This window comes from Mixophyes fleayi, chromosome 8 (assembly GCF_038048845.1).
Source record: "Mixophyes fleayi isolate aMixFle1 chromosome 8, aMixFle1.hap1, whole genome shotgun sequence".
NCBI lineage: Eukaryota > Metazoa > Chordata > Amphibia > Anura > Limnodynastidae > Mixophyes > Mixophyes fleayi.
In genome coordinates this window covers 54,024,185-54,042,482 of record NC_134409.1, presented here as the reverse complement: position 1 = coordinate 54,042,482, position 18,298 = coordinate 54,024,185, and the positions used below count along the sequence as shown (strand labels likewise).

General features: G+C 38.9%; 1 protein-coding gene across 7 annotated transcripts in view; it reads right to left on the bottom strand.

Moving 5' to 3' along the window:
- Positions 1-3,980: 3,980 nt before the first annotated feature.
- NTNG1 (netrin G1) overlaps positions 3,981-18,298 on the bottom strand; it is a 212,329-nt gene continuing 198,011 nt past the window's right edge. For all 7 annotated transcript variants that reach the window (XM_075182570.1, XM_075182573.1, XM_075182574.1 and 4 more), the window contains one exon: positions 3,981-5,382. In XM_075182570.1, coding sequence (XP_075038671.1) covers positions 5,168-5,382 — 215 coding nt within the window. In that variant the 3' untranslated portion in view covers positions 3,981-5,167. The remainder of the gene's footprint in view (positions 5,383-18,298) is intronic.

Below are 18,298 nucleotides of genomic sequence, written 5' to 3'. Positions count from 1 at the left end.
TCTGCAACGACAGTTGCAGAGAGAGAGCTGTGATTGACAGGGAGGGATCACATGATCTTCGGAGCAGAGCTGACAGCACTGAGATTACTCATTTATGATAATGTGCGCCAGCTTCAGTTGGTGTACATTATTAAGACAAGTTCCCGAAAAAAACTATTTTTCGGAACTTGTTAGATTGCAAAAGGGAGCAGTCACCATACTATTGAATGGTGACTGCTCCCCAAAACGAAGCAGAATGCAAAGAAGCAGATATCCACGATATCTGCTGCGATGCATCTTTAATAAATATGCGGGGGACACATCGGGGCATGAATTGTATGTTAAGTGCACGTTAGTGCACCATCACACTTTGTTAAATATACCCTATGTGCTGTAGAATGGATGCGTATGAACTAGCTCCAGAACATAAGCTGTCCATTCACTCTAACACAATAATGGGAAATTTTCACTTGTGCAAAAATACTGCACCTTTTGTAACTGAGGGATATCACACCCCCAGGGAAATTAAAAGCTGATGTTTGTGTTAAAACTATAATGGTTCCTTTTCCTAAGGGGTTAAAAGTGGGCATGTCCGTTTAGCTGGGATAATCCCATGGTATGACACTTTGGGAGTTTACTTCACATGCCACGTTATAAATTTCCCTGTTTGGCTGTGATCTCCGTTTCTTACTGGTCAAATTGCCTGTTCCCCTCGTCCCTGTATTGATGTTTGATGTGGGTGCTTATAGTGCCAACACCTGTTGAGCCAGATGTCAGTTGTCTGTCCCTGCAGGTTTGATGGAATGCCGCTGATGTGTGTTTTCGATTCAGACCCCCATCGACTGTGGCGATGAGTGCCGAGTGACCAGGTCTGCGGTACTTGTGTTTTCAAGGTTGTGTTGGGTTCCAACACCTACTTAATAGTCAATGATACCTTTGGCTTATCGGACATCCTATCATGGGTTGCTGGTGATTTGGGTCCCAACACCAGGTGAAATTAATGGCATACTTATCAGCCGGAAAACTTTGCCTTTATATGCCAAATTCTGGTTTTGTGTCTGTTATTTATTAGTAGGTTTTAAGATATTATTGTTAATTGGGACCTTGCTATGTGAAAACCTCAAACGTTAAGCATTTTATTCACATCTAAAGTTCCCTTATCGCTTCTCCCTAATCCCAATTCAATGGTATTTCCTTCTCGCCGGACCTCTCAAGAAACGTTTTGCATCCAACTATTTGTGCCTCAGCTGTTGAGAAACCACTGCCACCTATTGTGGAAATACATGTTGAAGCATGTATTACTGGCAGCCAATGTCTGGAAGGTCATGCTGGTGCTTGTTGAGCTTCTGGTAAATGGTAGTTCCACAATAGCAACAAAAAAAAAAGCAGAGAACCCCCTCCTCTGTAAAAAAAAAAATCAAAAAAAAAAATCCCTCCTCTATAAAAAACACAGCATCTGCTAGCGACAAAGACTTTAACCAAAATTGACTTGGACTACTCTTAATCACTAGTCAATCACAAGCAGCCTGTATGGGACTCTCAATCACTCCAGGTCACAGACACCAGTGGTAAGCGTTCGTAGCAAGCAGTTGCGTTGTCTTTTTTCTGGTGATTTTTTATGACAATGGAATACAAAGATTACAAATATCTGACCATTACTTATTTTTTTTTACAAGTGGAGCTTATCCCATTTCAATAGGCCATTCATTTTAATGGGATTTCAACATGTTGCAATACTTACCCTAATAGTGATAGTGGCAGCGGGTGTTCATAGTGAGCAGTTACATCAGTTTTTAATGTTTTTTTTTGTAATAATTAAAAGTTTTTTTTTTTTTAATAAACTATCCATTTACTATTGACTACAGGGAGATTCAAGCACCTTTGTGGGGAGGTTGGGTTTTGTCTTAATGGCCATGATTTATTTCTCAAGTTCCTAATCTGGATGAAATTTAGTGTCAGTATATGATGTAGCAGGAATAGATTTCCTATCAGAAATATATTTCAAATATATTTGTGTGTGAAGGAGTTGACATCATGAGAGGTTAGTACAATATAATTTGTAAATATTTCCTTGTATACATAAAGTAAAAGTTGTGCTGGTGCTGTAAAGAAGAAACGGAGGTTCTGAATACTACAGGTTTTTCTTGATATGTTCAAATGCTATGTAAAAATACATTAGAATTGCAACCATGAGCCTTATTAGCTACTTAATTTAATAGGGGGGAGGGGGTCACGGTAGTGCCTATGCATTTAAGGTGGAGTTAGTTATGGGACTATTTATTTATGGGTATATTTATTAAATATGAATGCTATTAATTTAATTTAATGCCTGGTCTGATTGCAGGTAGGGAAGCCTAATTATTAAACATGGTTGCTATTGATTTAATATCCGGGCTGGTTTGGGAGAGAGAGGCTTAGTGTTCACTCATTGCTAGGCTTTCCATATTTCATGCACCTATTCTTTTTCCAAACAGGGACCCAACATTCCAGGATCCAGACAAGCAGCAACTGAGCTAAAGGCATCAGCAGCCATAGGTAGTGATAGCTGCAAGAACAGGTAGGAGAGAGCAGGGCACTCTGACAACTGTCCTGATTCAAGTAGGGCATCTTGGATTTTGGGTGACTGAGACACCTAGTCAGGTCAATGTCCACACTGCATGGACAGTTGGGAGGTATATCCTGCTTCACATTGCTCTGCTTGTGATTAGGGAGCTGCATGTACCTAACAGTGCATGCAGCATTGCCTGTGTGTTTCAAGTAAGTGGGAAGGGGCTGGAGAGTGGCCTCATACTGGCTAAAATTATAGCCACACACGGGCCAAAAGGAAAGAAGAATCATTCAGGGCAGTGCTCTGTAGTCGTTGGCCATACCTTTCGGGCAGCTGAACAGACACCGTCAGCATCTTGCTGCTGCTTTGCAATGACATACTATTTTGGGGACTCTTATCATTGCATACCCCTGGTGGGCCCTTCATGTTCCAGTCCGACACTGATGAGGCCCGTTATGTCCACTGTACACTTCATTTGCATTTCTAATGTGGCTGAGGGAAACTACAGATATTTGAGCAAGATTTTAGGAGAGTGACTGCTTGTTGAAAAATACAAAATTAAGTTTTTTCAAAGAACTCTAGTTTATTATTTTATGTTCTGGACAAACATGGCATAAAGTGACTTAAGAATGCTTAGAATGTTTCGAAAAATGAAAGTGGATTTTGCAAATAATGTAATAAAATGGAAATATATGAAATACTGCATATAATGTATCAGTGGGTGTAATTTATAAAGTGCACACCAAAATACCTTGGATTTACACTGGTGGACCTCAATGATCCACCCAGGGCACATGAAGGTGCATGCAAGCTTTTAATGGAAAGAAGGAAATATATTGTGGAGGTGTACCATGCAAAAGTGTAAACAACATCACATTAAAGTCCAAACTCCTATCCATTTTGTATCACCCAAAGCACTCCCAAGTATTGTTATCCAAGAATACCTCTGTTTAGCCTTATTTATGGCTTAATTAAATCATGAAAAGGAGAGGACATCAGGACTGGGTTTATTACATGTGTCACTTCTGTGTGCGCAAGGCTTCTTACAACATTGTTTTAAGTGGAAGCGGAGATCAGACCTGTCTATTCTCTCAAAGGGACCTATTCAGCATGAAAGCCATTTGATGGCGCATTCCCAGGAAAGTAATATACTTTACAAGCAATATTGCCCCCTGTTGGTACAACCAAGAACTGGTGCCTCTATGGGGTGGGGGTCCTTTTGCAGAGTGCAAGTTACCTGCACGGTCAGGAACGCTCTCAAATATGTGCCTTCTCCTCACCTTAATCTTATTACAATATTCCGGTGATGTCATATTGTGCATAGTAATGTTTTATTTACCTTTGGGATCATTGTCTCTTTCTGTCCACTTTCCTTTTTTTGAAACTATATGTAGTTGACTCCTCTGACTTTTAGCTCCCGATGAAAAGAAAGTGCATTACATTGTTTGTTAAGTCGTTTTCAGTTATGTTTTATTCCTTTGAAATCCTCCAGTGTTTTAAAACAACAAGAAAACATTTATAATTTCCTTTGGTGGAACATTATTACACGTCTTGTATATGTAAACTTGTGGCTTTCCATAACACCAGCACACGCTCCCTAAGGAAGATTTTCTGAGCAATTTACCCATTTGCGGCCTTAGGGGAACCAGGGAACATGAAGCCCCTCTAGCCGTCAAAGAGTTAAAATGAGTAATACAATATAATTTAAATTATATAGAATTTAAAAAGTAAAGAATAAAATTATAATAATAAAAAAAAATATTTTCTGATATTTTGATGAAATTCACTTAATAGATTGTCTGTTAAACACGGATTTGCAATAATACAAAAAATCTACATTTTACATTATTTCAAGAAAAATAACTTCATTTGAATACAAAAGGATAAATACATTTTATTTTTGCTTAATCTCTAGCCTTTCTCATATTGGATATCACGCGCCTTATTTTCATCATCATGGCGTATCTATGATATACAAGAACTCTCTTAAAGGGGATGGGGCCAAGGAAGGGAGATATGTGTGCCACTAACATCGGACAAATAAAATCTTTCAACCAACGAGGGTATACGGAGCGACGTTCACAAAAAAGCACAGGTGTAAGGGTATCAGGGGACCAATATGGCCGCTTTCCTTCACCCATAATGCACTAGCAAAGAATGACGCTATTTGGTTGGTCCACACACTGGGCAGAAAGGTACAATAACCGTGTGGAAGTGGCAAACAAGCACTTGTTGTCCTTTTCTTTTGGAGCAATTTAAGGGTAATTGAATAATGAAACTCATCCTGCCATGGTAGCGGTCCTGCTTGAGGCAGCTCTCTTGCAGGAGCCTTCCATACGTGTTGAAGGTCCTTACACCTGGAATTACCATGGCAGTAGTTCTGTTTGAGGTGACCATGTTGCTAAGGCCTTCTATTTGTTGAAGGTCCTGACAGCTGCTTCTGTTACCATGGCAGCAGTCCTTGAGGCAGCCATCTTGTGAGCCAGAATCATAACAGTCATGGATCTCTCATTCACAAATTGATACATATGGCTTAGTACAGTCAGGCCCTCTCAGTTATATTATAATTTATTTATTCCTTTATATTTAATTTCTCTCTTTATCCTTTATGGGAAATTGCAGGTACATTATTCATGTTCTTTAGAAAGTGCAGAGTCGAGCTACTATTATCATGGTGGTCAGATAGAGGTTATGGGGAACAGAGTCTTGTCCAGAGTTACTAGAGCAACCCCCAGTGTCCTCACACTTCTGTTTCTCACACAATATGCCGGTGTAGCCAGGAGGACACTGGCACCTCACGCTGTGGCACACTCCACCATTTTGACAACGAAGCAACTCATTGTCACAGACGTTTGCTGTGAAGATAAAAATAAACATTATTTAATAAAATAAACAAAGACATAATCCTTATGTCAGTATGTTAACTATAACCCAAGAGTCATCAAAGTTCAAGATCTATCCATAACAACTATCAATATGATGTCTAGAAATAAGGCTTAATAAACTATCCTAACATTAACATTGAATACTCTTTAAAAATGATCTTACAGTGATCCAAATACATGTACACACAGTGGTCAAAGTGGAAATTTAAAGTGGCAGTATGGAAATTTATAAGTGGTGGTATTAAAAATGTAATGGGAATGTAAGGGAATGAAATTTGGTAGTTTTACAATGAAGGCAGTAGGAGGAATGGTGGTATACCACCGAATACACCCCCATTTTGACCACTGTATGTATGTGTATATATATATATATATATATATATATATATATATATATATATAACATATATATTATGCCTTTTACACAGTGCTTAAAAGTTTCCAAACTTTATGGTGAAGGGAGAGATATAAATATTAAGGACCTTATTTAGAGTTGGACACAAGTTCATTTGCATCACGGAAAAATAACATTTTGCACAACATTTGTTGCACTGTACTTGTGCACAACTTGTGGACATAGGGCCTGATTCATTAAGGATCTTAACTTAAGAAACTTCTTATTTCAGTGTCCTGGACAAAACCAAGTTACAATGCAAGGGGTGCAAATTAGTTTTCTGTTTTGCACATAAGTTAAATACTGACTGTTTTTTCATGTAGCACACAAATACTTGATAGCTTATTTGTACACTGAAATTTAAAGTTGATATTTGTGTGCTACATGAAAAAACAGTCAGTATTTAACTTATGTGCAAAACAGAATACTAATTTGCACCCCTTGCATTGTAACATGGTTTTGTCCAGGAGACTGAAATAAGAAGTTTCTTGAGTTAAGATCCTTAATGAATCAGGCCCATAGCTTTAAATGATTATATCTTAGACTTGCTCCCATGTGTTCTTTTGTGAGGCGGGTCGAGGGCATTTACATGTAAGTTCAGTACAGGTGTTGAGACATAAGTCAACCAATCCTCTAGGAGATCTGTCTGATTCTGACTTTAAGACACCCATTACGTCTCATCAGCCTGGTGCACATTTCTCAATTGATGATGGCACCTAGATTTCAAGTTGCATCTTTAGATATGTGCACCAAAAAACTACCGCAGAAACGTAAGTGTATGGACGTATTTTGTGCATGTACAAAAGTCACAATTTTATGTTTAACTCTATATCAGACAGATAATGGTAAAAATGAAAAAAATATTTTCAAATGCTTGCTAACCCGCAACTACGCTAGCTTTTTCTATTGCAGAAATGTATTATATTTCATTTTAAACTAAAATATCAGAAAAAGGGTTAAAATATACATGTTTATGATACTGCAGATATTTGTAGAAACAACCATGATTGTGCTGTATTAGTTCAGAGAGTTTAGTGTTTACCATATATCCCAACTGCCGCCAATATTCCAATTGATCTAAACTGCAGTGAACTAAGTGGCTAGTGTTAAAACAGACATTTGCAATCAATTACTTAATTAAGCCAGGTGACTCACACTGTACACAATAGGGACCTGATTTTGATCTGATCTGAGTTGCAAGTTAAGTGTATTTTCTAATGTAAAGATGCATCTTGGTACACAATAGACGCACTGCACGTGCACACAATTTGCATTGAGAGCTGCACGTTGCTTGCACTTGCGGCTCCTTTTGCTTAAAGAAGCAGATTTGCGGTGTGAACATGCAAGTGCGTTAAATATCTTGAGATGCGCGCAACTCACAATACAGATATAGAACGGCACTTGTGCAGACACATCTTCTCATACTGAAATGGTGTATCTTTATGCTCAACTTTAAATCAGTTTCCAGGACTGTAGGATCAGACTAAATTGCTGTTTTAAATCTGAGTGGCAATATCTCCAAAAATCTGTGACTTGACAGAATCACAGTTTGATACATTTACCTCCTGATGTACATGGATAAACAATGTAAAATGAAAAGGACATCTATAACTGTTGGTGTGTAGGAGCTCTAACGCTCCGTCTCCTATCAGGTTTCCATGGCAACTGTTCTTTCCCTGGTGGTCTAGGAGGAGAACAGGAAGTGGGGCAGGACATCGGCGTCTAGATTACGCTACTGCGCATGCGCCTGCACCCGATAACCGGAAGTTCGGTTTTGCACGGTTACTTCCATTGAGACAGTGAAGGGGACAGTCACAGCTATAGGAGCTGCGTGGCACCAGATATATAAGTCCCTATAAAACCCTCAAAGAGTGCACGTAGGCCCCCTGCTGTACCCCACTATATATTAGAGGAGTCTGCCACAAGTAACTGCACGGCTGTGCAGTATATATTAAAACCTGCCTGCATCATATCTATATAACAGTGCACTAAGTGTGTACTATATAATCTGTATTGCCTGATTGCTACAACTGTTGTTACTGTTGAATACTGCTGTACTACAAGCAACTGTGAGTAACTGCATTCATCTGTTGTTATCATCTTTAAATAAACAGCAACCTGTTTAAGTTACAAAAGTGTTGTTGCTTAACATCCACATAAAATGCATAAGGTTAATGTCTTTTCCTTCACGCACCTTACCAACCTTCGTAAATTATAAGTGTGACTTAAACTTAACCAAATAAAAACACGGTCACATATAAGCTTTTTTTGGCAAAAGGTCGCAGTTTTATTAATAATAACCAAATTAAATGAAAATCCACCTGATGGCGGCGAGAGCAAAATGCAGTCAACTAACAACCAATCATCTAACCAAATATTGCAATGCCAAGATGGCATTCAAACTATCCAAGGAATAATCCCTTAACAATTGGCCGGTGCTAAAACAGGCGTCAGCGTGACTGCTCCCTTCTGGACTCAACATTGACGGCCACGCAAAGCACGCCAAGGGATCCTCCACTCAGAAGGATCAAGAGTGATGTTACTTGAAAGGGACAGTGACGTGCGGCCAAATAGCATAACCACCGTTGTGACTAGTCGCTGACTGCACTGTTCTCCCACCAACTGCGCCTCCTCTGTAAAAAAAATTGTTAAACCAAACCAAACACAACTAGCTGGGTGGGCAGGAAGGCATCCGAGAAAGTGCGGGAAGAAAAGACCCAGCATTTATGGGAAGTAATACTGAAGGGGCTATGCCACTCCCCATGGATCCTATTGGCTGGATATCATAACAACTTTAACCCCGAATGGGTAAGTGCCTGAAACACCTAACCAATGCTTTTAAGTGCCCTCAGCTTAATGGCTTCACTTAACATTAACACCGCTGAATACCTTTAGTAACATCAGAAGGTATAACACACAATAACTTCATGCCACATATTTGTCTAGGTTTTCTGTTAAAAAATAAAATAGCTCTATGGACAAACAATATAAATATCCACTTGGTGCTCTGACATGTTACAAGCATTTTAACGGCCTAAACTTTTACCACCGACAGCAACAAACACAATTTGCCTAGGTAAAAGTACAATTGAGTAGCCTCTGAGGCTTTGCGGGGGAAACACTCTCCCTTTCCAGTGTGGAAATATGCTGCACTCTGCATTGTCTATATAAAATAATACTGAGTAGGATTTGAGTCATTGCTGGGGACAGACTCTTCTTTTCCAGTGTGGAAACATACTGCACTCTGCATTGTCCGTATAAAATATAACGGCGTAGGATCTGAGTCTTTGCTGGGGGGACACTCTTCTTTTCCAGTGTGGAAATATGCTACACTCTGTATTGTCTCTATAAAATAATACTGAGTGGGATCTAATCTTTGCTGGGAGCTCACTCTTCCTTTCCAGTGTGGAAACATACTGCACTCTGCATTGTCCGTATAAAATATAACGGCGTAGGATCTGAGTCTTTGCTGGGGGGACACTCTTCTTTTCCAGTGTGGAAATATGCTACACTCTGTATTGTCTCTATAAAATAATACTGAGTGGGATCTAATCTTTGCTGGGAGCTCACTCTTACTTTCCAGTGTAGAAACATGCTGCACTCTGCATTGTCTATATGAAATAATACTAAGTAGGAGGTACATTCATATTTCCAAATATGGAACCACTACATCATACTGCATTTATATTGTACAGAGCTGTTACCCACATTGAATGATTTAAATGCAACATGGTTTTGGTGAGGTAGCCTCCATTTTGAATGAGGTACATTGTACATGAGGTACATATGCATTTACTCTGTCGGGGAATAATGTGTGAGCTTTCTCCCTATGCTCAGTGAATGCTGCTACTACCTTAGTTACCTGTACTCCCATACTCAGTCATTTTATAGTTTTCCGTTGGTTTGTCTATTAATGGATACCAGTCCATTGTTTGTTACTGGATCATATTGATATGTATTGTGTAATATTTTATATAGCAAATTAAGCTACACCAAGTTGCACAATAAAACTCATTTAGCCTGTCAATGTTGGGGTAACTTTCTTGTGAATGGGGCAGCGCACCAAATAGTTAACCAAGTGGCAGAGCCCAAATGATTAATGGTTCGTAATGTGTTGCTTTCCCAGAGGTTCAGACCTTTCTCTGACAAGCGATTTGTCAAGTCCATGCCATTGGGGAAAATTGTAGTGACAGCTAACGACATATCCGCACAACCCCCATGCACCACAAAGTGTATGATTGTTTAAAACGGTGTGTTAGAAATCCATTTGACCTTTATTTGTATCTGATTCTTAGCAGAGAAAAATATTTCCTTGACATTTTTTGATTAAAATAAGGAAACAAAATGTTTATCACTAATAAAAAGTTACACAACCTTCTCACCTTATTATACAGCAACTTTCTCCCCCTCAGAACACCAACAGAACATTTCTAGCTTCTTTAAAAATGATAGTTTTTACAGTGAAAAGAAAGTATGTAGTAATATGTAAAGAGGGCACAACAGGCAACGACAGCACAGATTAAATGGCAAATCTACTGTGACTTCAATGCACTTGATGTTTGTATGGTAAGATAGTGTCTATGAGCACCAAGATGCAGATGACAAGTTTTCTTGTATTATACAAATCATATGTTTTGAACATACTTGCCAATGTCCGGGAGACTCCCGAAATTCGGGTAGGTCTCCCGGGTTCCTGGAAGAGCAGGCAAATATCTTGCATATGGCATCTTGCTCCTCAAAATGACCCGATTCGCGGTGAATCGCGTCATGTTGGCCCCGCCCCCACGACAAAAACGGCACTTTGTCACGGGGCGGAGCCAAAATGACGTGAATTACCGCGCCCTGCCCCCTCCTGCCCACCAACCACGCCCCCCTGCCTGGGATCTCCAAAGGTTGGTAAGTATGGTTTTGAAGCTGTGGACTATTTGGTATGAACATGTATTTATTAAACTGTCTTGGGGAGGGTGTCACATAAACCTTGTAGTAGAGTTTATGATATCAGATCTAAGCCATCACACTCTGTAAAATACTTTCTCCCACTAAAATATATATTAAAAAAACCTTGGATAATGACATGACACAGCCACATACATTTTCTATTTATACTTTGATATATGCAAACAAATATAAGTGGGGAAAAAACAATTCATCTTCCATTACAAAGAAATAGCAAATTAGGAATTTATATGTTTATTCAGTTACAAGCTGCATCTGTTCTGCAAGGAAGATGTCTGTTCACAAAACTTTACATGTTCGTAAAATATGTATACAAATAATAGAGTGAGTTGATGTTGCAGGTAAACCATATTTAGAGTTAAGATACAGCTAACAGTTAATACCACAACTGGACAACCCACATCTGAAATAGCCAAAAGAGACAATTAAAGCTGCATCCTCAGGTAGGGGTAAAAAAAATCACCAGAGCCCCGGAAAAGTCATTTTGTCATGGTTCATGCAAACACTGTGACATAACTGTCATAGTATTAGGTTACAGCTACAACAGGGCCCTAGGATTGGGTTCCACCAGTTCATCATCATCATCATCATTTATTTATACAGTGCCACTAATTCCGTAGCACTGTACAGAGAACTCACTCACATCAGTCCCTGCCCCATTGGAGCTTACAGTCTAAATTAGCTAACACACACAGACAGACAGGAACACAGACTAGGGTCAATTTGGTAGCAGCCAATTAACATACTAGTATGTTTTTGGAGTGTGGGAGGAAACCCATGCAAACACAGGGAGAACATACAAACTCCACAAAAGGTTGGGAATCAAACTCATGACCCCAGTGCTGAGAGGCAGAAGTGCTAACCACTAAGCCACCATGCTGCCCATGTGTTATAGACTGTCTGATAGGCGAATGTTATGGCCATGAACCAGCTGATTAGACCTTGGCTCCATAGTTTGTGTGCACAGCTATCATGCGGAACTCTGTGTGCACAATATGCATGTACGAAAATGCTTCCGTGAGAATAAAAACACTGATGTCCTGTCAGAAAGATCAAGGGATTCTGGTTATAATATACTGCAGTAGGACTACACTATACTATAATACATTATGATATTTTACAGGCTGGAACACCCATATGTCTAACTGGTAAGAGAGTATGGAAGAGGCAGCAAATTGTAGAGAAGGAGGTGGGACCATGATACAAACTATGATCACCACAGTTACCCTGTTGTGATGACAGACATGCACCTGAGAGTATGTCTTCTTCAATACATAAAATACAACTTACTACAGACAGCCAAGCTCCAGTGTAAGTAACCATATACAGGGTAACAACTATTTTAAAATGAACCTAAACAAGCACATTTTTAATGAAACTGAAGTTCTTATATCAGCGTTAAACTTGAAACCTAAATGAGGGACATTTTGTTAAGGAATAAGGGATAAAGGTGCGGGTCTGAAAGAAGAACTGCTCTTAACAAACTGCAGCCATTTGCGGGTACAAACCAAATACATGTAGCATTTTGTTGCCATATGTATATGAATATTCACTATCATGTTACATTTTTAGTCATAAGCATATAGGGCTTGATTCATTAAGGAACGTAAGTGCTGATACTTGCCGTATTTTGCGTTAAATTGACCTGCGCATTCCCAGAAACTAACTACAAGCCAGTGAACGCAAGAAAATCCAATTCATTTTTGAACGCAAAATACATTTCCCACAGCCTACGACTTCATGGACAGAATGTGGAGAGGAATGGGTGTATGCACATGGTCAACGTACAGTAAGGGCATCCAAGCCATGCTTTGGGCATCTCTAAGGTACATGTTTTTCAGTTGCATCTCTTGCACCAGCTACAGGTCAGGTGTAGTGATGACAGTCGCATATACATTCCAGAACATGTGTACAATCAAGAGCAACTGTAAAAATGCATTTTATGTACAGTAGACATTGATAAGATCCAGATATATGTGATCCATGATATATGTATATAATGGGGGGGGGGGATAAACTGTTTTTATTTAATTTTTTTCATTAATGACAATACTACTATCAGGTGATAATTATTGAATACTTCTTTTTTTCTTTGCATTCTGCTGGGACTCTATAGACCACATGTGTATTGTATGTATCCTGCCGTGTGTTGTGTCTGTCTCACTACGGCAAGTGCCATGTATGCAGGGTTTACCTAGACTTGTATTCAACAAGAGACATTTCTTTAGATACGCTTGTCGCTGAATATGGATGTATGCCTGATTTACGAACGTTTATAAAAAACACACAATACACTCATTTTGTGTGCCTTAATGAATCAGACCCATTTAGTACAATTATATGTGGCCAATATTAATAGAAATCTTCTATGGAATAAAGATAGATAAAAAGAACACTGTCAGTTTTGGGGGTGTTGTAGAGAGATTATATGGATTAATAGGAGTTCTAAACTCAACAGTTGCAGCAATATTACTCATATGATGGGAATCTTTAAGCAAATATATCAACATTTGAAATGATTGAAGATGGACGTTCAGTGAGCAAATGAAGATTGTAGACATCTGCACACTCTGCAATACAAATTTACATGTTTTATTATATGCTTGCACTGTGAGCTGTTTAGTTCAAAACGGTGATTGTAAATCTTCCTAAACCCAATTAGCCTGTAAATTGTCAGCAGAGAAATCTTTCTTATGTTTCTTTTATGTTGTATGTTTTAATTCATCAAAGCGTATATAATCCTTCTAACTAGTCGCAAAAATATCCTTGTTCAGAGAACGAAGCTGAAAAAAAAAAAAAAAATACAGGTACAGTTAGATGTAGTTGTAAGGCAAATTTATGGCATGTAATGGGAAGACTGCTGACCTTGTCAATGTGTATCCAAATTAAGTAGGACCTTGATTTGATAGTGTGTAATTAACCTCTTTATTGGTGACTGGGATCTTTTAGCTGTTAAGCTAGCTTTGGAAGAATGGAGACAGGGGGCTAGATTTACTAAGCTGCTAGTTTGAAAAAGTGGGCATGTTGCCTATAGCAACAAATCAGATTCTAGCTGTCATTTTGCAGAAAGTACTAAATAAATGAAAGCTAGAATCTGATTGGTTGCTATAGGCAACATCCCCACTTTTTCAAACCCGCAGCTTAGTAAATCTAGCCCATCGTCTTGAAGGACCACTTCACCCATTACTATTTTTATGGATCAAAAACATCTCCTGTATCTGTAGTCTGCTCACAAATGTAATCCCTGTCAAGCCAAATGGAGACTTTTTATTTCTTGGTTTGATTCTTACTTATAGCCCAAGTGGAACAAAAGTTAAAGTGGAAGCACTTTCCTAGAGAGACCATACTAAGCCAAATCAACAGCTCTCCCACTAACAAAATAACTCCCTCTCCAGATCTTGTATTCTGGTATATCCTTTAGTTCTGATGCTTTCCTGGACTATGGGGCTGCAGACAGGCCCAGAACTTGGTTAAAAAATATCAGGTCCCACTTGTCTTTCTTGGAAAGCCACTTTAAGTTACAGCCCTTGACGGAAGTATATTCCTTTCAGTTTACTTTAAAAGTGTTCCCTTCCCTTTGCAAATTGGGGTTCAGTATAAGGAGAACAATTCTGCAATGTGGTTTTATAATTTATGAATCTGGTTCTGTTTGGGTTACCTTAACTCTAACATATGGGTACTTTTCATTTCTTTATTTGGTTTAATTCTTATTTATAGCCCAAGTGCCAAAAATGTTATAGATAATGTTCCTGGTTCTTTGATCCTCTGCTCTGAAAAGATGTTGAAGATCTCTGGCTTTGAACCTTCATTCATGGCTGCTATATTAATCAATAGTTCAAAAAGTAGTCCTTAATGGACATTTGTTGCTAAGAATTTTGTTCCTTGATTTCCTACTTGAGCTCACAATTCCAAATTTTCTGGACATCAAGAAAGCACTGGAACTCCTTACTACAGGTTTTTGGTCGCTAAGTTTAAAGAAGAATGGAACATATTTCCATGTAAAATAAAGTTCCTCAATAATCACCCTATGGTCCTTTTCTTTTCAACTCATTCCAGGAAAAACATAGATCTTTTACCACTGTTGTTCCCCCTTCTAAGGACTTCACAGCCATTTAGATCATGGTATATATTTTTTAAGCTATCTCACTTTGTTCCCCTTATCAGCTACACCTTGTCTTATGGGACTTTGCAAAGAAATCTCCTTTATCCAAGTTTTAGTCTGGTAATGTTGTGCCTGATCGGGAAGTACAATTTATTTCCAAATTCTGGAGGGACATTTTGAAGAATTAGATAATGCATTTAATTTTCCTAGTCCTTATTAATTGTTTTATTTGTAAAGATTTTTAGTCCCTGGTATACATGCTTCTCTGCTCATCGAGCACTTCCATATGCGATATCCACTAAAGCCAGGAAGAGGATTCCCCAGATGTCAAACATAAGCGTGGGGTCACTATCATATACTGCAGTCCTTGATACTGGCCATGGCAGCTCTGCCAACTACACAAATATAAATAGCAGGGGATCAAATAGAGGCACTGCTTTCCTTATCAGTGAAGTTTTCACCTGCTGGCATTAATAGGCATAAGTCTTAAAAGTGTATTCAGTGCACAGCATTGTGTCTAAGCAGCACGTTCGCTTGAGCCACATGTGCTGTCTTCCTAACACTATCTATGTCTTGTTCTGATCAGTAATTACTGCCTAGAGAAATTTGCTTGAATTTCAATGATTCACAATCAATTTGCAAAATGGTCCAGTTTCACTGAATAATTTACACTCCCTGGAGAATCAGGCCCATTACAGTGCATTGAACGAAAATAGGCCAATCAGCAAGGATCAACAAATGTCAAATGTCTAAAGGTTTATCAAATGGGCTTACAGCCTCTCTGCGTGGTTTCAGTTAACAATGTCTGTGAATGCTACTGTATGTGATTTTGAATTGTGATGTGAGCTGTGACTTTTCATTGGCCCGGCCATTCACAATTATAATCTTGGCTTCTGTGCAGAAATTGGCCTATTGTAGTTCAAAATTTGTGTAGGTTTATTTCTCATTGAACAAATTGCCCCATTATAACCTCCTTTTTATATCATTCAGTACTGTAATACATCCAAAACTAATTGTTTCTGTACTTGTCCATTACCTATATAGATGGTCAAAAACTCAACCATCAAATTATCATCTTAACAGCTATAATTTTCTTTTACAATGCACTGACTGGTGCAAAATCAAACACAAAAAACCCTAATATTTCTCTCAGTTGTCACTATAGCTGGTCAGTCTATCAATTGCATCTTTCTGAAGCCCTTATTGTATTGGGAAGTTTATTGTGGATGTCAGTTACTGTATAGAGCATGACTATGCCCCAACTCCTCAAAAAAACTACAAAGCAGTGATTTGGTATACACCGTATGATTCAAATGCATTAAATTGTGGACTGCCTAGCTCATTCTGACAAATGAAACTTTATTATCTCCTTTATCAAATTGTGACACAGTATTTTCTTTATTAAGTCACACTTTTGACAAAAGGTCCTAGAAGTGGTGAAAATGAAGAACTTATGAAATGACAATTAAATGCCAGTGACTATACACGGTAGTTTAAAGATGTATTATCGGAAGGATGATGAGGATTAACGTTTACTTTTGCCCCATGCTCAAAGGTAGTGAGATGAGGGGCCTGATTTATCGAGGCAAGCATGCTAAGCACAACGTACGTTTATTTTAAAATGTGCGTAAATAGGTTCTGCACACTCCCGAATTCATCAAGGCATGAACTGATGTGAATGAGCTCTCTGTACAGCGCTGCGGAATAAATGGCGCTATATAAATAAATAGATGATGATCTAAAGATACGTGCTCTGTTGAAATCGGGTGTAGATCTGCTGTACTCTACTACACAAGACACTGCACGACACATCCAAAGTCTATATGGATTATTAATTTGCAAAAGAAAGCACAGGAAAAAAATATATGTTTAATGCCATTAGCTAATAATAAAGGCATTAATGATAAATCAGTAAAAAATAAATAAAAAAAAAGTTTTTTTAATTGTTTTCCCTAATGAAATACATTAGGATGTTGTTAATATCTACTGACCATAAAATACATATTTTTTTTAATAACACTTAATGGCATGCATACAAGACTGTCATCACAAGTACTTAGGACTAGCCTTGTAGTTGAGCCTTGTAGTAGGAGAAGCAGTATGGCAGAAAAACAAATGGCTACAGCTTAATTCTGACATAGCTGCGTATGCTTGAGTTTGGCATGTCCTTACTGTAAATTGACTATGACCAAATGCTCCTTTCCCGCCCTGTTCACTCATAGGATGTAGTATCAGGGCCATCTTAACAACATTATGGGCCCCCGGGCAAAGCAGTGCACCAGGGCCCCTAGATATAGATATATAGATGTATACAGATACAGATATAGATATATAGAGATAGAGATAGATAGATGTACTTGCTTAGTGACCCTTGTAGGCTTTTTTTGCAGGTTTTTTTCTTTTGCAGGATTATTTATTCTCATTAAAAGCCATGCCTATGGGGCCCCCTTGCCCGTGGGGCCCCCGGGCAGGTGCCCATCGTGCCCAATGGAAAAGATGGCCCTGTGTAGTATGTGTCAGTTGCGTCCATGAACGCAGTGGACAGGGCTACATTCATAACCGTATCGCCCAGTTATGAGCATGTGTGGTGTGATTTTGCATACGATACGCTCAAAATCAGCAGATACGTGCCTTAATGACTCAAGCCCCAAACATACTGAGCACATGGGGCCTGAGTCATTAAGAAGAGCAAAGCATAAAAAAGGAGTAACTTTGCACCTGGACAAAAACCTGTTGCATTGGAGGGGGAGATAAATTTAAAACGTGGGGACAAATTTATAGTTGGGACAGGGCATGTCCTAGATCAATTCTAAATGTCAGTGTAAAAATAAAGCTATCGAGTATTTGTGTGCTACATGAAAAAACAGCCAATATTTAACTTATGTGCCTAATAATAAACTAATTTTCACCCCTTACCTTGTAACATAGTTTGTCCCAGAGAACATTTACTCCTTTTTTTGCCTTACTTTCCTTAATGACTCAGGCCCCATGTGCTCAGTATGTGTGCCTTAATGACTCAGGCCTCATGTGCTCAGTATGTGTGCCTTAATGACTCAGGCCTCATGTGCTCAGTATGTGTGCCTTAATGACTCAGGCCTCATGTGCTCAGTATGTGTGCCTTAATGACTCAGGCCCCATGTGCTCAGTATGTGTGCCTTAATGACTCAGGCCTCATGTGCTCAGTATGTGTGCCTTAATGACTCAGGCCTCATGTGCTCAGTATGTGTGCCTTAATGACTCAGGCCTCATGTGCTCAGTATGTGTGCCTTAATGACTCAGGCCTCATGTGCTCAGTATGTGTGCCTTAATGACTCAGGCCTCATGTGCTCAGTATGTGTGCCTTAATGACTCAGGCCTCATGTGCTCAGTATGTGTGCCTTAATGACTCAGGCCTCATGTGCTCAGTATGTGTGCCTTAATGACTCAGGCCTCAT